The sequence below is a fragment of the Neoarius graeffei genome, chromosome 1 (assembly GCF_027579695.1).
Source record: "Neoarius graeffei isolate fNeoGra1 chromosome 1, fNeoGra1.pri, whole genome shotgun sequence".
NCBI classification, from domain to species: domain Eukaryota; kingdom Metazoa; phylum Chordata; class Actinopteri; order Siluriformes; family Ariidae; genus Neoarius; species Neoarius graeffei.
The window spans coordinates 108,996,425-109,019,321 of record NC_083569.1 but is presented as its reverse complement, the minus strand read 5'-3'; the positions used below and the strand labels follow the sequence as shown (position 1 = coordinate 109,019,321).

The window sequence follows — 22,897 nt, the reverse complement described above, 5'->3', positions numbered from 1 at the left end:
GAACTTTTGAACGGTAGCGTATACAAACTCCACACAGAAAGGCCACCACCGGCCACTGGGCTCGAACCCAGAACCTTCTTGCTGTGAGAGGACTGTGGTAACCACTTCCCAATATATTAGTGAAATATACAATTTCAGTATCTCTAATCAGCATGTGGAACATCATAAGGTGTGTGTGTGTGTTTAAACAACGACAATCCGAGAATTTCTAATCTACACTCCAGAACACTAGATGGCGGTGATGGACCGATTCGTTGTTTTCCAACGGCCGAAAAAAAAAAGACTGAGCAGGATACAGAGCTTTGTGAAAGAGTGCACGCTTCGTTTAAGTTCATCCTTTCTGTAACATCATTAAAGGTGAGTTAATGTGAAGCTTCCCACCTGAGCTGTTGGGTTAACAGGTAGTGGAGATTCTGGACTCCTGAGTCTCTGTGTTTTTCTTCTTCCAGTGTCCTGATTCTTTTCACCCGTTATAATGAACTCAGAGTCCACACGGCCCTCTTTAGGAAAATCTCCACAGACTCCTGCTGCTGCTGCCTCAAAGGTAAAGTTTATTCATGGGTCTGATTTCTATTTTGTTTTATTTTTAAAACTCTGTGAATTTATTTCTAAATAAGTGATCATTACAGCAGCAGATGCAGCAAGCAGAACCCTTCAGGTCAGGGCTCACACTTTATGTGGCCTTCAGATTATTAATAAAGACATTGATTTCATTTTGGTTTATCAGTTTTGCTTCTCAATCTGGAGCAAGTTTGATATATATATATGTGTGTGTGTGTGTACTGAAGCTTCAATATACATTAGAATCGTGAGTTTTCTAACTGAATGAATATTGGTAGACAAAGGCCTACCTGGTCAACACTAGCCATACATGATCAAATTGTTATTTGTCTGGTATGGGCAATTCCATGTAAATGTCAACCTCACCATGCAAAAATAAAGCAACATGTAATACATCAAAACCACTCCCAGAGATCTCACCTAGGCCTGTGTTTTACAGATGTGAATAAGCTGAACCAATTTGTAACCAACCTAATATGTCACTGTCAGTCTTTCTTTCTTATAATGTAAACCCCAAGCTAAAATCAACTTTGATCATGTACAATTCGATATTATTGCCACAAGCCACAGAAATGTATGCTAAAATCCACAAAACAGCAAAACAATAGCCATCCTAAATATTATTTAAGAACTTTGATAGTTTTAGCTGATATTTAGAGAGTTTTTCAAAGGGTGGTTAAATTGCTGATTTTCTAAACATACGCCATGTCTATTTCAGACGCGTCACATCCATAACGGAATTTCGTCACATCCATAACGCTGACTTTTCCTTCCGAAACTCTGCATGAAATACAAAATATTTTAAACAAAGATTTTTTAATATTCACCTTGGTCCCCTCTATCAAATGGATATCTCCATTTCGACATTAGGTTTACAATTTCACAGAGTTTGATAAAAATGTACAGTCACCCAAGAAAAGTGATACTTTTTCTGTCACATCCATAACGCATCTTTTATTGGCATTTTCTGGCATGCCCTAGATGTACTATGGGAATTGTTCTTGTTCTATCACTTCTCCAGTATGGTACAGCCTTAAAATATGCAACACCTGTTTAAATACTGGGAGACAATAAAACATGCACTGGGTCATTTGTTGCCATTTTGAGTTCAAGTGTCACGTCCATAACGCTGGAATTGCTCTTATGTTAATCACACTCCAAAACTTCATGTCTTCTGCATGTTTTATTTAAACATTTGCTGATCTCAGCAGGATGAAGAATCTCATCACAGAAACTGTAACTTCTAACAAAAAGGGAAATGTCCAAAAATATTTAATAACAAAATTAAAATTGAAATGATTCACACTCGTGCCTTCATGTAAATGATTAGAAACATAAAATGTGTATGAAAACAGAAGTATAAACACTTGAACAAAAGATTCACACACACAAAAATAAGTGTTTTTTCCAATAAACAAAATTGATTGAAAAAAAAAAACATTTCCCTCTGCAGCCAAACAAATTTACCATCTAGAAGCAGACTCAATAGGTCCCCAAAACATTTCTCCTCCTTTCATTTCCCTGAACATATTGCTGGTATGAGTAGCACGCTGTGTGAGCACAATCGCTATCGGGCGCGTTAAAATGTAAATAACTTTTCTAGAATTTCGCCAAAACTCATTGAATTTTCAGCATTGTAAGAGAACTCCCTAAAGTATTATGTAGCAAAACCCCAGAATGATAGCACAAATCTAGAATTTTTAACAGAATTTTAGTTCTTAAAATTTAACGTAATTATGGACGTCACGCGTAACATTTACACCCGTGAAAACTCGCTTTGAATGCTGTTTTGAAAGTTTTGATCAAATATTCTCTAGAATAAAAAATTGCTTAAATATTATAAACAGTCTTTTAATGTATCAAAAAATAATTTTGATAAAGCAAGGAAATTCGGAAGAAATTTTTTTCCTTTTGCTTGTTGTGCGCGTCACGCTACCAAAATCTAATTAACCCCTTCATGAACAATTCCAACTTTCATGGACTTGTAGTGCGAATAAACCTTTCAAAAAAATATATAATACTTCTCACCCAGTAAATTAGAATCCTGGTGATTTATATCCTCGTAGCTTCAGTAGATCTAGAGATTTAGTCGATTTAGTAAATCCCAAACGCTGTGAAACACGCCAGCCATCTATGGTGAGAAGTGCTGCTGTAGTTGAGAAACTCTCATTTCTCCCGCTTCCAACTAACTCCGTGAGCCATACCAAAATAACGATGTCATGCTCATCACTTAAGGATGATTTATGCCAAGTTTCACGGAAAAATACAGCGAAATAAACTTGCTTGAAGCATTTTTCAAAATCCCAAACATTATGAAACATTTCTTGTAGGGTTTCAGGTTACAAATTTCGAGAATAGAGAAATTGCGGCACAAAAGTTTGCCACTAAACTCGCGAAAATACTCCATCCTAGCGAGTTTCACAACCGAACTAGGCTACGTGACAGTCCGTGACCACCCAGGAATGTTCTAGAAGGTACGCTTCTAGGCACGTGCGATCAAGAAAGATGCCACGTGAAGGTAGTATTTCCACTGTCTTATGACGTTTTTGCTTGTTTTAGCGCGATAAACAATGCATTATGGGTAATCATTAAAATGCTGATTTCAAGGTTAAAATGGGTAAAAACTAATTTATATAGATATTGTAAAAATTGTGACTAATAGTTATTTCAGTACATAAAATCAAAACCTGAATTTTTTTTTTTCCCTATGTTACACCATTGTGCATCTATAGCATGCTACTCATCCTGGGCAATATCTTGTCTGTCTTGGTGAATATGGCACACCGCAGTGCCATTGAGCCTTTTTTGAGTCATGTAATTTGAGTTAAAAGTTGCTTACTAAAATAACATTAATAATAATATTAATAACAGCCTAAAAAGCTTGTTATTTCACATTTAGCCCACTTCAGGTAAGTGCAAATGCCTTCTTATTATTGTCAGACTAGCTACTCAACATTATAAAAAGAATATCTGCCACATCTGGGAAAGTTAACAGGCAATATGATACTTACATTGCTCGGTTTTTGAAAAAACGCTGTAATTGTTTTTTCATTGTTGACCCCACCAGGGATTGCCTGCAGGCCAGGAGGACAATGTTAACATCTTAAATCTCATAATTTCAGTTAACAGTTGCTGCTTACTAAAATAACATTATACGTAAAAATAACATTAAAAGATATTCACCTACAGCCTAGAATGCTGTTATTTTACATTTAGCCTACTTCAGGTAAGTCCAAATTCCTTCTTATTATTATCAGACTAGCTACTCAACATTACAAAACAAGTATTTATCACATCTGGGAAAGTCAACAGGCATAGGATATTTACATCTTTTGGTTCTTGAAACAAACGCTGTGATTTTTTTCCCTCTTCTCTGGCTTAATGTGGCAGAAAGATCACCAGGTCAGTCATTAGACAGTTGTTTATGATCACTATGGTTACCGCGACAGGCAAAGTCCCCAGCTCCCCTTAGGACCCCGGGGTCGAGATGGTGCGTTACATTTACATTGGAAGTCGGAACTTGGAGCTCTGAGCAACATAACCTCAGAACTGAGCGCTTCCCAGTTTAAAAACTGGGACATCATGGAACATGACTTCAAACTTCCAACTTACGAGTACAACTGAACGCACCATTAGTCGTAGCAGAAACACTGTTGCTATCAAATGGATGAGCTGTGCAGTGTTATTAACCGAGAATTACGTGGAAAATTGAACACCTTGCTTTCCCAACTCTGCAAGGATCTGCTCCAGCCTTTCCCCTTCTTGAATCGGTGTAATGTGGATTGATCACTGACAAGGCTACTGCTGCTGCCATTTCCATTTCAACTTTGTGCTGCAATGTAAATTAGCCTAACTAACGGAACATTAATCCTCACTTTTTCTACCTATGCTTGCCGTCTTACGTAGGGACGGTGGGTGGGGGGGACGTGTATATATAAAAAAAAAAAAAAAAAAAATATATATATATATATATATATATATATATATATATATATATATATATATATATAAATAAATAAATAAATCTGGGGGGGGACATGTCCCCCCCGGTCCCCAGTGCCATCTGTGCCCTTGGTGGAAATACATGCTGCACTGTAAATACCTTTCAGTGTCATGGACCAATAGGGAGGGAAAGTAATCTCATCGCCCCCTGCTGCAGGGCTTTTCAAAGTGTGGGGCGCACCTCCCCTAGGGGGCGCCAGAGTTCTTCGGGGGGGGGCGCAACGTGAGGAAAAATAAACCAGAATAAGTTACTATTGCGGACATTTAGCGAACTTCAGCTAGCCTTTGCCAGAGACAAAATGGATCGATTTTTAGTACCTAAAGCTACAGTGAGTGAGGAGACAGAGTCTGGGCCAAGCAAAAAAAGAAGGAAGTATGACCACGATTATTTAAAGTTTGGATTTTCGTGGACTGGATCTGAAGATGCTCCACTGCCACAGTGTGTTGTCTGCCAAGAGGTGCTAGCTAACGATGCTATGAGATGTTTAAAATGTGTAAAACAATATGTTTTTTTTTTAAGAAAAGCACAGATGTTTAAAATGTGTAAAAAAGAGGTTTTAAAAAAGCACAGATGTTTAAAATGTGTACAAAAGAGGTTTTAAGAAAGCACAAATGTTTAAAGATGTTTTAAAAAAGCACAGATGTTTAAAATGTGTACAAAAGAGGTTTTAAAAAAGCACGTTTAAAATGTGTAAAAAAAAGTTTTCAAAAAGCACATGTTTAAAATGTGTAAAAGAAAAAAAATAATGTGTACAACAACCATTTTTTTAAAATACGAATGGAACATTAAGTATAGCAACAACAAAAATTGTAAGGGGGGGGCGCTGTTGTTTATTTGCTCTCTGGGGGGGGGGCTGACTCTCCCACACTTTGAAAACCCCTGCCCTACTGGATGCGTTCCAACCTCTATGGCAAAATGAATGGGAATATCTTTTCAAAAAATTACATTTCGGGTTACACTTCAAAGTTAAGACAATGGCTTCCATATGTTGTGCATGTCAGGCAGCTCTATCGATCCTGGTGATCATACTTTATTTTTTCCACCGATTTGAATTGTTTAGAATGTTTTTTAATAAGCTGATCAAAGACTGCATGGACCCGACGTCACCGTAAGTCTAGCGCCTTTCCAAATCTGTAGCAGGTAGCGGCCGGCGAGTAGCCTACATCAACATGCCGATTTGTATAGCGTGGATGGCGGAGTATTTCTGTACCAATAAGAAATGCATCCCTCGTGGGGATAACCATTACAGATCAGGGCATGTAGTCACCTGCCGCTATTCACAGGGAGAGCTGTCAGCACTCGTAACGGCTAGTATGAAGAACAAAACTTATCAAGCCTACTGCTGACGTAACATGAGCGACTCTGACTAGACAGTTTGGTTGTAGTCCGTTTCTGACAGGTTAGGCGCAATTTCGATCTTTTAAAAGACAGCGAAACTTCACCTGATACTTTCACAGTTAGTAGATAATCCCAATATATACAACATATTTTTTGGGGGTGTACAAGTTCCACATCATAACTTCATGGGATTTTTTTTAAAAATCAGGTCTATGGGATTTTCAATAGTATGGCTCTCGGCTTAGAAACGCTACCACTAGGATCGCTGTGTTTCACTTTCCTTCCCTATGGCAATAGCCCCAAAATGGGTGATGCTTCGGAATGAACTTATTTGGGTCTCCAGGCTTTTACAGCCTCCGAGTGATCTGAAACAGAATCAACCAACAATCAAGATGGTTCCAGAATTAAATTGTTAAATCTCGGATTTTTCTCAGAGACGAAAATCCAAATGTGGGACACGACATTTTTTTTTTTTCCTTCTTCTGTGTCTGTCCTGGAAATTCTCTCAAACAAAAATAATTCAAAGTCAAAGAGGTTGCAGAAAAGTTTAGGCCCACTTTACACAGGGACGGTCTGAAACAAAAACGCAAAAGTCCGTTTTCGTTCTCACTTTTTTCCGCGTCTACACGACTGTTTTCAAGGAGGAAATCTGCGTCTATACGGTGACGCATAAATGTGTGGAATCCAATTGGATGTGCATGCCAGGCAGCTAGGTGGTGCTGTGAAAGACCTCCGCTATGTCTGCACGCATGCGCAACGTCTTCCGTCTTGTCTGATCTGCACATCTGCGCCGCGAAAACTTTGACTACTCTGGCTATGGTAAGTAAGAAAGTAAGTAAAAAAGTAAGAGCATACAATAGAGGGCTCTGAGATAATGCTAAAAATAGTAACCATGCGGTCGGCGCGGCCATCTTGGAAGTCACTCGCGCCAGAGTGCGGATAGAGTATACATCATAGAGTACACATTCACCGATTCGTTTCCGCGTTAGAGGGCTTAGAAGCTTGGATTTTTTAAGAATTTAGACATCTGAAGTGATGGAGCACTACTGTGAAAGTTTGGATAAGCAGGCACGGGAGCGTTATGCTGAGAAGGTACGTTTCATTGGGAATGTAGATCCATACACTGTTAGTGAGAAGGAATGGAAAGCTGACCCCAGCTTGTTGCCGCATTTAACATACATAGATCTTGTGAACTATCTAGTGGTTCACCCAAGTCCATTTTGTGAACTAAAGGATTTCCAGAACTACAAGAGCATGGAAGCATACGATAGATTTGTGTCTGGTTGGGTCCGCGATGTGTCTGTGTTTACTGCTGAAGACGGAGAGACAAAAGTGATCAGAGGGAAAGTGTTACACTCGCAGAGACTATCCCAGCCTAGTCTACACCCCTGGATAATAGTTGACAAGAGACATGCTATTTTGTGTGCACATTGCAACTGCGTTGCTGGACTTGGGGAATGTTGCTCCCATGTTGCTTCCCTGTTTTATGTTGAAGCAGCCAGGAGACTGAGGGAAAGAACGACGGTCACACAACAGCCGGCAGACTGGATGCTACCGGTAACTATGAAATTAAAATAACTATTTTAGTAACTATGAAATTCAAGACAATATTAACCTACCTGTCACAAAGTGATCAGAACAAATCCGGAGACAGTCAAGTTGTCCTAAATTTGATCGGTTAATGGCAGCCAGCCACTGTCGTCTCCTCCGCTCGCTTTTCTCCTGTGCTGCAATTCCCTGGTTAGTCACGACTTTAGGGAGTCTGTGGAAGCTTTTGCCACCCTTTTCCCCCGGCTACTACAGCCAACAATGACGCACGTATTCGGCATTGTCACCCCTTTTTGCTTCGCTGGACAACAAAAACAATGCACTGACACAGCACGCTTTGACTTCCAATATGGCCGCCGCTGGGTTCGCGCTGACCTTGAAGCACTCTATACCCGCCTCTGTTCATTAACGGTATATGTGCAGATTCGGTATAGATGTTCGAAGGACTCCTGGACGTTTATTAAAGCTGCCAGAGCAGCTTGAAGGTCCATTGGATCGATGTAATCAGACACGCTCTTACTTTTTGACTTACTTTCTTACTTCCCGGGCTGGCATGTACAGTATATGACATATGTATGACGTAAACACGTACCCGACATGAGCAGATCCGAGCAGAGTTTCGCGTATTGGGTAGTTTAGACGGATACGCAACGGGGGCTGTTTTTAACTTATCCACTCTGGAAGGCATTTTCAATTTTTTCCGTTTTTCAGCCTCGGAAACGCCGTCCCCGTGTAGACGAAAGGCACTTCCGATAAAATATTTAGTCGTTTTTACCCGACAGCATCCTTGTGTAAACGGGCCCTTAGACTTTTTAATAAATCACTTGACAAAAGCTGAGTCATCTGCAGAGTGATCTGACTCCAAGTCACAAATCATACCTTTTTTTATGGTGTTCTGGCATAAATCTTGATAAATATAATGAATTCTGATTGGTTCAAGACGTTGTCTCCACCAATATTTTCAGCGTGGCATTGATGTCATGTTTTGTGTTTGGTTTTTCAATCCATCCATCCCTCCCTCCCTCCCTGAGCTAACTAAAAATGTTGTTCTAAACAAGGTTTTATTCTGGTTTAACACATGTTTACAAGGTTGTACAACAACATAATGCCTTGACCAATCTATTTGTCTCCCCCCCCCCCCCCCCCCCCCCCCCCAAGTAAAATTAACTCGTGGGCGGCACGGTGGTGTAAGTGGTTAGCAGGGTCGCCTCACAATTCTGGGTTCGAGCCCAGCGGCCGGCAGAGGCCTTTCTGTGTGGAGTTTGCATGTTCTCCCCATGTCTGGGTGGGTTTCCTCTGGGTGCTCCGGTTTCCCCCACAGTCCAAAGACATGCGGTTAGGTTAATATGGGACGGCCTTGGGCTGAGGTGCCCTTGAGTGAGGCAACTAATGCCGCTTTTCCACTACAAACGCGGCTGAGTCGGGCTGAGCCGTGCCGTGCTGAGTCGAGCTGAGCGGGGCTGTTGGAGTTGCATTTCGACTACAACCGCGCTGAACCGTGCTGGCTGGAAGTGGGTGGACACATTGGGTGGAGTTAGCGAAAGTGGGTGGACGTTACGTGATGTCGTTAAGCAGCGCAAACAGTGACATCAGTGAGCTTTTAAGCGGTAGTCTCACGACCCGAATAGTAAACAATAAACATGGAGGACATGGAGTCGTTAGTGTTGCTGGTCTTGGTGCTGTGGCTTGTTGTCACCGACAACGCGAACAGATACTGGCAAGAGCGTATAGATGAGGCGAGGCGCATAAGGCTTCAGAAATTCTCATAATTCGTAATTATTCTTCTTCCGGGTTTGCGGTGTTTACAGATCCCAGCGTGCTCGCGGGGCGTGTGTGGGCATGTGAGGACACTCCTCCTCACCAATCAGTGCACAGGGGAGTGTCTGCTCACGCCCCCAGACTCACTTGGCTCGCTTTGGCTCGCTTCAGCCCCACTCCAAAACGGTGCGAGTTTTAGGGGCTAAGCAGGGCTGAAGCGAGCCGAGTCGTGCTGTTTTTTGGTAGTCGAAACGTGAGCCGTGTCGGGCTGAAGTGAGCTGAAAAAGGGTAGTGGAAAAGGGCCATTACTCCCAGCTGCTCCCCGGGTGCTGTTAGCATGGCTGCCCAATGCTCTGGGTATGTGTGCGCGCTCATTGCTCACGTGTGTGTGTGCGCATGTGTGTGTTCACTGCTTCAGATGGGTTAAATGCAGAGAGGAATTTCACAAGTGTGAACTTTCACAAGTTTGTGCTTTTTCTTTTTACTGAAAATCATCATGACTGGCTTTGAATCAAAATGCAAACAAATTCTTGCTTGTGTGATTACATCAAGTTATGTGTGTGGTTACATATATATTTGGACACTGACACATTTTGTTTTTGTACCTGTTTACTGAAACATATTCAAGTTATAGTTATATAATGGACATGGACATAAAGTCCAGACTTTCAGCTTTCATTTGAGGGTATCCACATTAAAATTGGATGAAGGGTTTAGGAGTTTCAGCTCCTTAACATGTGCCACCCTGTTTTTAAAGGGACCAAAAGTAATTGGACAATTGACTCAAAGGCTATTTCATGGGCAGGTGTGGGCAGTTCCTTCGTTATGTCATTCTCAATTAAGCAGACAAAAGGCCTGGAGTTGATTTGAGGTGTGGTGCTTGCATTTGGAAGATTTTGCTGTGAAGAAAGCATGCGGTCAAAGGAGCTCTCCATGCAGGTGAAACAAGCCATCCTTAAGCTGCGAAAACAGAAAAAACCCATCCAAGAAATTGCTACAATATTAGGAGTGGCAAAATCTACAGTTTGGTACATCCTGAGAAAGAAAGAGAGCACTGGTGAACTCATCAATGCAAAAAGACCTGGACGCCCACAGAAGACAACAGTGGTGGATGATCGCAGAATAATTTCCATGGTGAAGAGAAACCCCTTCACAACAGCCAACCAAGTGAACAACACTCTCCAGGAGGTAGGCGTATCAATATCCAAATCTGCCATAAAGAGAAGACTGCATGAAAGTAAATACAGAGGGTTCACTGCACGGTGCAAGCCACTCATAAGCCTCAAGAATAAAAAGGCTAGATTGGAGTTTGCTAAAAAACATCTAAAAAAGCCAGCACAGTTCTGCAAGAACATTCTTTGGACAGATGAAACCAAGATCAACCTCGACCAGAATGATGGAAAGAAAAAAGTATGGCGAAGGCATGGTACAGCTCATGATCCAAAGCATACCACATCATCTGTAAAACACGGCAGAGGCAGTGTGATGGCTTGGGCATGCATGGCTGCTAGTGGCACTGGGTCACTTGTGTTTATTGATGTGACACAGGACAGAAGCAGCCGGATGAATTCTGAGGTATTCAGAGACATACTGTGTGCTCAAATCCAGCCAAATGCAGCCAAACTGATTGGTCGGCGTTTCATAATACAGATGGACAATGACCCAAAACATAAAGCCAAAGCAACCCAGGAGTTTATTAAAGCAAAGAAGTGGAATATTCTTGAATGGCCAAGTCAGTCACCTGATCTCAACCCAATTGAGCATGCATTTCACTTGTTAAAGACTAAACTTCAGACAGAAAGGCCCACAAACAAACAGCAACTGAAAACCGCTGCAGTAAAGGCCTGGCAGAGCATTAAAAAGGAGGAGAAACAGCGTCTGGTGATGTCCATGAGTTCAAGACTTCAGGCAGTCATTGCCAACAAAGGGTTTTCAACCAAGTATTAGAAATGAACATTTTATTTAATTTGTCCAATTGCTTTTGAGCTCCTGAAATGAAGGGATTGTGTTTAAAAAATGCTTTAGTTCCTCACATTTTTATGCAATCATTTTGTTCAACCCACTGAATTAAAGCTGAAAGTCTGAACTTCAACTGCATCTGAATTGTTTTGTTCAAAATTCATTGTGGTAATGTACAGAACCAATATTAGAAAAATGTTGACTCTGTCCAAATATTTATGGACCTAACTGTACATATAAAATCACCACATTCCCCCTTTCTGACTTTAAAGTCAGAGTCCAGTGATTTAAAACAAAAATCACAGCTAGAGATTAACACACTGGCTCAGAACTAATGATTTGTAAATATGTGCATCCATCTCAGTCCAATTAAGTCCTGATGTTTTCAGTGTCCTCTTCTGTCCCATGTGACTTTTCGCCACGTAGAGGGACTGTTGCAGGGACAGAGAGGTTACTAGCACTTCATCTGTCCCCGTTGTCATTCCTCTTCCATCATTTCCATATTGTAGTTTCCGATATAGCAAATCTCATGAAACAGCCCTCAATTCAAGTTTATTTTTATAGTGTTTTTAACAATAGACGTTGTCGCAAAGCAGCTTTACAGAATTTTAATGATTTGAAACATGAGCTACCTTTATCCCTAATCTATCCCCAATGAGCAAGCCTGGGGTGAGAGTGGCAAGGAAAAACTCCCTCAGACGACATGAGGAAGAAACCTCGAGACGACTCAGACTCAGAAAGGAACATGTTATCATCCTCATTTGGGTGATAACATATTTTTAAGTTTTAACATGAAGTCTGTTTCATTGATGCTATAAACTCGTGACCCTCTGATGAAGACGGAAGTTACACCGTCGAAACATGTCAGGTAAAAGTAAAAAGCTTTTACATGTCTGAAACAAAAGAAAAACTAATTATTTTGATTTAAGAAGAAGACATAATGAACGTAATATATTTATTTTTTTTTTGATGCTATAAACTGTTCATGACAACTGCAGTCCTCAACCATAAAAGCATTACTGTAAGTGTCCAGAGCGTCTTCCAAGTGTGACTTTCAACTTTCTATGTGGAGCCGTCCTCCACAGGAGCAATGTGATGAGACTCCAGCCAGACATAGGGCATCAGAATGGATCAGGCAGGTCCGAGGAGCAGAAGAGGTCAGCATCTCGATCTCAGGATTGGCATGTAACTCAGAAGGGCAGACAGAGTAGGGAGGGGAGAAAAAAGAGAGGGAGAGAAAACACAAGTTGTTGGGTATGCCCAACGTCACTTAATGAGTAGGAACAGTATACGTTTTGCACTGAGTGCAAGCAGGGACTCCGGCAAAACTAACTATGACAGCATACCTAAAAGGGGAGAGCCAGAAGGTAACACAGGCATGAGGGAGCCCCAGGACGTAAAGCAGCCAGCCATTACACAGTCAACAAACTCAAATGAACAAGTGAGTGGGGGACTGACAGCATCCATACATCCCAATTTACCAAAACACTCTGTCTGAGGACCCTCCAGATCTACTCCTTTACCTCATAAACACACTTAACAAAAGGCTTGACGAAATAGATATGTTTTCAGCCTAGACTTAAACGCTGAGACTGTGTCTGATTCCCGAACACTACTTGGAAGGCTGTTCCATAACTGTGGGGCTTTGTAAGGAAAGGCTCTGCCCCCTGATGTAGCCTTCACTATACGAGGTACCAGCAGATAGCCTGTACGTTTTGATCTAAGTAGGCGTGGTGAGTCATAAAGGACTAGAAGTTCGCTCAGGGACTGTGACGCAAGACCATTCAGTGCTTTGAAGGTCAGTAGTAGTATTTTATAAACTATATGAAATTTGTTTGGGAGCCAATGCAGTGTGGATAAGACGGGTGATGTGGTCATATTTTCTAGTTCTAGTAAGGACTCTTGCTGCTGCATTTTGAGCCAACTGGAGCTTGTTTATGCATTCATTGGAACATCCAGACAGTAAGGCATTCCAGTGATCCAACCTGGAGGTAACAAAAGCATGAACTAGTTTTTCTGCATTGTGTAGTGACATTAAGTTTCTTATCTTAACAATATTTCTGAGATGAAAGAAAGCTATCCGGGTAATGTTATCAATATGAGTTTCAAATGAAAGACTGGGGTCAATAATCACCCTGAGGTCTTTTATTGCTACACATGAAGAAACAGAAAGGCCATCCAGAGTTACTGCGTGATCAGAAAACCTACTTGTAGCTGCATGTGGTCCGAGGACACATACTTCAGTTTTGTCAGAGTTAAGGAGATGGAAGTTCATAAGCATCTAATGTCCTTTACACATTCCTCAATTCTGTTAAGCTGGTGTCTCTCATCTGGTTTTGCGGAAACATACAACTGTGTGTCATCAGAATAACAGTGGAAACTAATGTCGTACTTATAAGAGCTGAGCCAGGAGAGGGCCGTTCCCTTGACTCCCACAACATTTTCTAGTCTATCCAGAAGAATGGAATGATCAGTGGTATCAAATGCTGCACTAAAGTCAAGCAACACAAGCAATGTGAGACAGCCCTGATCAGATGCCAACAGTAGGTCATTTACTACTTTAACCAGAGCTGTCTTTGTGTTATGATGAGGTCTAAATCCTGACTGATACATTTCATGGATGTTATTCCTATGTAAATATGAGTGTAACTGCTGTGCGACAGCTTTTTCTAGGATCTTGGAGATAAAGGGGAGGTTTGATATTGGCCGATAACTGGACAGCTGACAGGGATCAAGGCCAGATTTTTTTCTTTTTTTTTAATCGGGGTTTGATAACTGCTAGCTTAAAGGATTTGGGTACATAGCCAATCCTAAGAGAAGAATTTATTATTTTTAGAAGCGGTTCAATTACTTCAGGTATTATCTGTTTGAATAGTCATGTAAGTAAGGGATCTAGTCCACAAGTTGAGGATTTTGATGCGAAGATTAATGAAATTAATTTGATTTCTCTCAGGGGAGTAAAACATTCTAATTGCTGATCTGATAGTTATATTGTCAACTGTTAAATTGCCACTTAAGTTGTCCGACCTCAAATTAGTAAGGGGGCCTGTAAATAATAAGTAATGGAATTAATTGGGTAGACTTATTTTTCGAGGCTACATATAACCCCGATTCCAAAAAAGTTGGGACAAAGTACAAATTGTAAATAAAAACGGAATGCAATGATGTGGAAGTTTCAAAATTCCATATTTTATTCATAATAGAACATAGATGACATATCAAATGTTTAAACCGAGAAAATGTATCATTTAAAGAGAAAAATTAGGTGATTTTTTTAAATTTCATGACAACAACACATCTCAAAAAAGTTGGGACAAGGCCATGTTTACCACTGTGAGACATCCCCTTTTCTCTTTACAACAGTCTGTAAATGTCTGGGGACTGAGGAGACAAGTTGCTCAAGTTTAGGGATAGGAATGTTAACCCATTTTTGTCTAATGTAGGATTCTAGTTGCTCAACTGTCTTAGGTCTTTTTTGTCGTATCTTCCGTTTTATGATGTGCCAAATGTTTTCTATGGGTGAAAGATCTGGACTGCAGGCTGGCCAGTTCAGTACCCGGACCCTTCTTCTACGCAGCCATGATGCTGTAATTGATGCAGTATGTGGTTTGGCATTGTCATGTTGGAAAATGCAAGGTCTTCCCTGAAAGAGACGTCATCTGGATGGGAGCATATGTTGCTCTAGAACCTGGATATACCTTTCAGCATTGATGGTGTCTTTCCAGATGTGTAAGCTGCCCATGCCACATGCACTAATGCAACCCCATACCATCAGAGATGCAGGCTTCTGAACTGAGCGCTGATAACAACTTGGGTCGTCCTCCTCCTCTTTAGTCCGAATGACACGGCGTCCCTGATTTCCATAAAGAACTTCAAATTTTGATTCATCTGACCACAGAACAGTTTTCCACTTTGCCACAGTCCATTTTAAATGAGCTTTGGCCCAGAGAAGATGTCTGCGCTTCTGGATCATGTTTAGATACGGCTTCTTCTTTGAACTATAGAGTTTTAGCTGGCAACGGCGGATGGCATGGTGAATTGTGTTCACAGATAATGTTCTCTGGAAATATTCCTGAGCCCATTTTGTGATTTCCAATACAGAAGCATGCCTGTATGTGATGCAGTGCCGTCTAAGGGCCCAAAGATCACGGGCACCCAGTATGGTTTTCCGGCCTTGACCCTTACGCACAGAGATTCTTCCAGATTCTCTGAATCTTTTGATGATGACATGCACTGTAGATGATGATCTGTTCAAACTCTTTGCAATTTTACACTGCCGAACTCCTTTCTGATATTGCTCCACTATTTGTCGGCGCAGAATTAGGGGGATTGGTGATCCCCTTCCCATCTTTACTTCTGAGAGCCACTGCCACTCCAAGATGCTCTTTTTATACCCAGTCATGTTAATGACCTATTGCCAATTGACCTAATGAGTTGCAATTTGGTCCTCCAGCTGTTCCTTTTTTGTACCTTTAACTTTTCCAGCCTCTTATTGCCCCTGTCCCAACTTTTTTGAGATGTGTTGTTGTCATAAAATTTCAAATGAGCCAATATTTGGCATGAAATTTCAAAATGTCTCACTTTCGACGTTTGATATGTTGTCTGTTCTGTTGTGAATACAATATCAGTTTGAGATTTGTAAATTATTGCATTCCATTTTTATTTACAATTTGTACTCTGTCCCAACTTTTTTGGAATCGGGGTTGTACATTATATTAATATGAAGAACTTAAAATATATTAAATTTATAGCCAGGTTTTTGTGTTACACCTAGATAATCATTATAAATAACCACAACGCCACCACCTCTGCCAGATAGACGAGGCTGGTGTACATAACTGTAACCATGAGGACTAGCTTCATTTAATGCTATATATTCATTAGACTTGGTCCAAGTTTCTGTTTATCACGGTACATTAAACTCCTGATCAGTAATAAGTTCATTAACAATGAGCGCTTTTAAATGTAAGAGATCGAATATTTAATAGCCCCACCTTTCGATCAAAGGTGCTGGCAGCGGCTGTACAGTCAGTATGATCTAACTTTTATATTGATTAGGTTACTGGAACAAATTCACTCTGAGTATTTCTACTTTTTTGTTTAGCTCGGAGAACAGACACAGTCTCAATGTAGTGGACCCTGAGTGATGACACTGTGCAGCTAGCAGACAGTCAGTTTAGCCTGTTCATCTGCTCCCTGGCCTTGGCTCTGGATTGTCAGAAGTTAACTAGGCCTGTTCTGAGATTATGAGCTATGCTGCAAGAAATGAGAGCAGCACCTTCCTGAGTTCGTAACCTCAGACTGACGAAGATGTATATCATTAGCTCCTATGTGGATGGCTATCTCTGAGAACCTGTGCTTGCCCAGGACCCTAAGATTACCTGCTATGTCTGGCACCCTGGCTCCCAGTATACACCTGACTAAAGCTGCTGGTGCCCTGAAAGGCCTAGCTAATTTCACTTGCCGTATAATAGAGTCCCCTATAACCAGAGCTCTTTCAGGTTTCTCAGCGGGTGCATCACTGAGAAGGGCAAACCTGTTGGACACGTGAAGCGGAGAGGAGTGGTGCTCCCGTGGGCAAGCCTCAGTGGTAGCTTTGGCTCTCGGCTTATGCCGCCGAGTCATTACCCATTCGCCCCACTGTGAGGGCTCTAATGCAGGAGTTGGGGGATTACTAACTCCACCTAGGGCATCCACACTTTCCCCTGCAGAAACTACACTGTTCTCATTCTCACTAATCCTCTCTGAAGTCTGGATACGCACCTCCAAAGCTGCAATCTTCTCCATCAGAGAGCAAACTGATCTGCACTTATCACAAATAAAGCTAACACTAGCGACAGAGGAAGACTGACTAAACATCCTGCACTCAGCACACTGAACAAGCTGAAGGTGTGCCATGATAAATGGATTCACATACCTTAATTGAGGATCTGTTGATATTAAAGCAGATCCTATGTGGATGGCCTCCGCTTGTTGTCTTTACGCAGGAGGAGAAGAAAAAAGAAAGCTTCTGGGCTTGGCCGCCTTCTGAAAAAATTTTAAATGAAAAAGGAAAGTGAAAGGAGAATCAAAAATGAAAAGGATACTGGAAAATTATTTGTAGAGAAAATAAAGATTAGTGTTTAACGCCAACACTCGCAGAAAAAAGACTCCTCGCAAACAACTCTGAAACCAGGAAGTACGTCACACAGAATGCGCATTCGAAGTGCAGCTACCGAGTACATCGAATCGGTTCCTTGTCCCGTTTCTGTATGGCCAGGTGCCAGCTGTTACACACTCATTCTCAGGCAATTGTGGTGTTATGATGAAGTAGACACGTGCCAGGGAGCCCCATTGGCAATGCTAGTTGTATTCAGTGCTCTGTCCTTTATCAAGCAATCGGTAGATCTTGTATTTGCATGTTCCCCCTACGATTTGGGACATTTTTCAAGTGACAAAAAGTTAATACACCAAAAAAAAAAAAAAAATCACAATTTGACGATACAGATTTCACTGTTTACGGTTATGACCAGGGCTTTGAACCGGAATTTTTTTCCTATTGGTTCATTCCGAACAGAAACGGAATTTTAACGTTTCCGGTTTTGGGTTCCACCATTTAAATAGACGTTCCTGAACCGGTTAGAACAAAAAAATTTCGTTCCCGGAACGGTTAATTACGTTCCCTGTCAGCGGTTTAACAAATGGCTATAAAATTATGTCTCTGTCTCATCCAGCTTAAGCCAAATGTAGGCTAATTCTATTACAACCTTCATTAAATAAGACAAGAAATAATTCAAAACAATTATTATTTCAAATGTTGGTGATTTGGATTCTCAGTATGTCTTCCCATCTACACAAACAGAAAAAGTGCCAAAAATGAAAGAGAATTCGTTTAGTGTGTTACCAAAGGCTAGTCAGGCCCTATAGAGGGCTACCGCATGACGTCACCGCGCCGCGAGATTTTGTTAGGCGCCATATTGGAAGACCAAGTACACATCTATGCAAGTACATACATACATAAAACAAACTACACCTGAAATGTAGCCAGAGCCGGTTCTGCCCTAATCTGGACCCGGGTGCAACATCGCGCAAACCCCCCCCCCCCCCCCCCCCCAAAAAAAAAAAAAAAAAAAAACAGTCTAAATCAGGACAACCATCACATAACTATAAACATTTTATATCAACTATTTTAACTAAATGGGCTATAATAAATAAGCCTGCAGGCAGCCACGGCGGGCTGCCTCAGAAAAGTAACCATTTGTCCTACCTTAAAACTCGTTTTGCATTTTCTGCCTCCTTTTTTGTATTTTCGACCCTCCGTTTATTTTCTTTCCTTTTCTGAAAATCCGATTTGTGTCCAGACATTTTGTTCTGCTACCAACGAACTAACTCGTCAGGTCTCGTCTCTCGAGCCCGCGATGATTCCCGTGGGAAGGGCAACAATTGATACATTTTTACAAACAGCCAATAGGGAGGTTGCATCGTTCAGGCTCTTCTTTGCTCAGACACTCAGTAATGCACTTACTCACTAGTAGTCCACCTTCCTGCTCTCTCCATTCAATCAGTGAACGTCACACAGGAAGTGAACCCCAGCGGGTCATAGAAACTTGCGCAGGAGAAGAATGACTATTTGTAGGCTACAGAAACTTTGAGGAACGAAATAAAAACCGGTATTAACCGGTTACCATTATTTTTAATAAGCGTTTCTGTTCCGGAACATAAAAAAAAATAAAGTTTCTGGTTTCATTTCTGTTCCATGTGAAATAGAAAAAGTTCCCTGTTTTCGTTTTCGTTCCTTGAACCGGTTCAAAGCCCTGGTTATGACCACCCTAATTTGGTTAAAGGTATACTGCCTTTCAGATTTTTTTAATTTAGGCCATAAAAAGAATTTTCCCTGACACTCAATTATTTTTTAGTGGACTGAAAGCTACTGAATTTGAAGCACAGACTTCAAATTTTGTTACTTTTTTTTCCTAAAAGAACAATGAATGAATTTCGAGCCCTGTGGCCCTAAATTCCTGCCATTTTTTTTTTTTCTTGCCTCAGCATGACCTAATCCAAGATATTGTCATGCATCATGTGGCGGGCTTTCCCCATTCGCAACACATTGTGGGATACAAATTTGCAACCTGAGAGAACAATGGAGCACATGAGTGTGTGAATGAAATATGGAAGACTGACTATAGTAACGGATAGTGAGAAGGAAAAAACCCTGTATTGGGAAGGAAAGGAACCGCAGGACCAAACTAATAACTGCGATCAGAGAGATATATCTATCTCCTATCACTCCTTCAATCAAACTTTAGAGAAACTTTAGAGGAAATTCACGAGATTATGCTCAAGTCAAGTTTAGGAAAGTCTATTAGTGGCATTACAAAGATAGTGGAGTGTTTGTATTCCCAAATCTATTACTTCTGATCACTACGTTTGGCAAAAACATTAGCAAACACAAAAATCAAAAAGATGAATGTCTCGGCTTCCCTGATCTAGTGGACACTGAAACAGGCAGGCCGGATCAATGTCACATTCGGTTTTATTTTTTAACTCTCACTTAACACAAAACGTGCTTGCCCCAGTTTCAAAAGAAACTGTGTGCCACTGCACGGTCATTTCAGCCAGGGGAAGAGATCCTCACTCCCTGCTTCTTTCCTCTTTTATCTGCACCTTCTCACTACACACAGACAGCACCTTCCCCAGGCTCGCTCTCCATTCACAGACTGGTGCTTGACCATGCCCCTGCTGCCACAATGAAAAAGAACCATATAGACCCCTTCGCATGTTTGTAAACAAACCGACCGTTGCCAGGATGCGCGTGCAGCCTGGACCCAGAAACAATGGCACTGCCCATAGACCGGCATTATGAGCTGTCAGGTTATGCAAAACAATTGTCGTTACAAGATCGAGAATGCTACATAAATAAGTTAACTCTAACAAGTGGACATCGCCTACCGGATCCGCATTTAATTAAAGAGTGGACGGACGATGTTAGTAAGTTCCCTGGTATACAATGGCCAGATATATACTCGTACCTTATTGACAAGACTTCAGTGTACACCCACGAAAAACTTCGTGCCTACAAGTCTTTAGACACATAGGATTATGTGCGGGCATGTACAACTTGATTAACAATGGGACATTCATATTCATTTTGTTTTAATCAAATTATGCCAGTGATGTGATGGCAATGTGGCTTTAGCTACAACAGCAAATACCAACACTAAACAGCAATTTGCAGGAGGGAATGGCATGAAAGGAATGATAGTGTAAAGAGTGCAGCGAAGAGAAATCAGAGCTGCGTAAAAAGCGAGAGGCAGAGAGCAGAAATGAAACTGAACGGGGCGGGAGCTAGGTTAGAGCAGTCAACGTAAGTTGGCATTTCGAGTGAGGGCACACAATTTTACCTTTCCATCCTTGCTTTAAAATTGTGATTTTCGGCATACACAAATAATGATGGCACAAAATCTGGACTGCTTGAGTCAAGCGAGACCTCTCCTAAACAAAATTGCATGCAAAGCTAAGCTAACATGCTAACAATATTCATTACATTGTGTAACTATGACCCAGCTAATCAGACAAACGTTACCAAAGTATTTTGCTACATCAATAAACGAAGACTAGAAAGAATAAAAAAAAGAAAGATTTAATAAATAGCCTGATCTTACCTATGATGAAGTGGGTGCTGCAAACGCACGCATTTTTGATAGTGCTTTCATCCCAGTCTACACATTTGATGGCTTGTAGCCATAGACGTCGGCTATTATTATTAGGGCCCGAGCCCTATGGGCGAAGGCCCTATTGTTCTTGTAAGAGTTCACTATTATTATTCTTCCGTCTTCTTCTTCTTCTTCTTCCGTCTTCTTCTTCTTCTTTATTTTTCTCCGCTGTTGGGCCATTTTCGGGGCGCTTGCCATGGGCGAAAACGCACGAAATTTGGCACCAGTTCCGAGAATTGCCACCGCTTCTCAGAACCAGAAGCCCAAACTTGGCCGGGGCTCAGGGCCTCCATAGCGCCCCCTAAGTCGTTGTGATTTTGGCCTCCCGCATTAAGGTGCCTGGTTGCCATATAGTTTGTAGTAGTGGCATGCAATTTGGTACGCATATGTATCTCACTAAGCCGGACAAAAATGTAATGCCAATGCATTAGCCACGCCCAACAGGAAGTGAGGTAATTTCACTTTTGTGCGAAATGCATGGCCACGAAGACGGCGCAACTCCTCCTAGACCGTTCATAGGAATGTCACCAAAATTGATACACATCATCTACAGACATGGCTGACAAAAGTTACTAAATACGTTTCACGTAGGATTAACCGTTCAGAAGTTATACGTCAATCAATTTTCGATGCAAAATTTTACATGCTTAAAAATTCATAACAAATCTTCTGATTGCTCAAAACTGCTCATACTTCACACGCAAATCACTCATTGGGCTTCTGACATGTTCCCCAATTTCTGTGATATTTCGCCACTGGGGGCGCTATTTTTGGGCAAAACTTCCAGTCTTTCCTCAATTTTGGTCAAACTTCACGGCCACCCTCTTACTACATCCCATGTCATGTATACCACGTTTTGGAAATTTTCGTCCATGGGGGGCGCTGTTTTTGGCCGACGCAATTGCTCCAAAACGGGTTTTTGGTAAATAATTCCATAATGCTTTTCCTTCACACCACTTCCTTGTGATAGTACGTTGCTGTTGTAGACACTTATTTTTCCAACTCATAATCGCTCATGTACAGCGTAGCGCCACCTACTGACATGGGAAAAACCAAAAAATTTATTCTTCAAAAATCTATATCTCATCTTCTATTTACTCAATTGTCATCAAACTTCATACGCAAACTCTTCATAGCTCACCTGACGTCTACGCCAAATTTTGTGCACTTTCGCCCCTGGGGGTGCTGGTTATGGCAAAAATGATATTGCAGCTTCTGATTTGTCAAACTTGCCAAGCAAACTCTTTACAAGACCCTTATTGGGGTGCTTGCCATGGTCGACAACGCACGAAATTTGGCTCCTTTTTCTTAGACTGCCACCGCTACTGAGAACCAGAAGCCCTGATCCAGGTGGGCCTCAGGGCCTCTATAGCGCCCCCTAACTCGGTGTGATTTTGGCCTCCCGCATTAAGGTGCCTGGTTGCCATGTAGTTTGTAGTAGTGGCATGCCATTTGGTACGCATATGTATCTCACTAAGCCGGACAAAAATGTCATGCCAATGCATTAGCCACGCCCAACAGGAAGTGAGGTAATTTCACTTTTGTGCGAAATGCATGGCCACGAAGACGGCGCAACTCCTCCTAGACCGTTCATAGGAATGTCACCAAAATTGATACACATCATCTACAGACATGGCTGACAAAAGTTACTAAATAGGTTTCACGTAGCATAAACCGTTCAGAAGTTATACGTCAATCAATTTTCAATGCAACATTTTACATGCTTAAAAATTCATTACAAATCTTCTACTTGCTCAAAACTGCTCATACTTCACAGCAGATCACTCATTGGGCTTCTGACATGTTACCCACTTTCTGTGATATTTCGCCACTGGGGGCGCTATTTTTGGGCAAAAATTCCAGTCTTTCCTCAAATTTGGTCAAACTTCACGGCCACCCTCTTCCTACCTCCCATGTCATGTATACCACATTTTGGGAATTTTCGTCCATGGGGGGCGCTGTTTTTGGCCGACGCAATTGCTCCAAAATGGGTTTTTGGTAAATAATTCCATAATGCTTTTGCTTCACACCACTACCT

At 41.4% G+C, this 22,897-nt stretch overlaps 1 protein-coding gene across 1 annotated transcript in view; it reads left to right on the top strand.

Moving 5' to 3' along the window:
* Positions 1-271: 271 nt before the first annotated feature.
* Positions 272-22,897, top strand: part of LOC132881601 (zinc finger protein 431-like) — a 64,133-nt gene continuing 41,507 nt past the window's right edge. The window contains exons 1-2 of the mRNA XM_060914257.1: positions 272-357; positions 450-544. Coding sequence (XP_060770240.1) covers positions 476-544 — 69 coding nt within the window. The 5' untranslated portion in view covers positions 272-357; positions 450-475. The remainder of the gene's footprint in view (positions 358-449; positions 545-22,897) is intronic.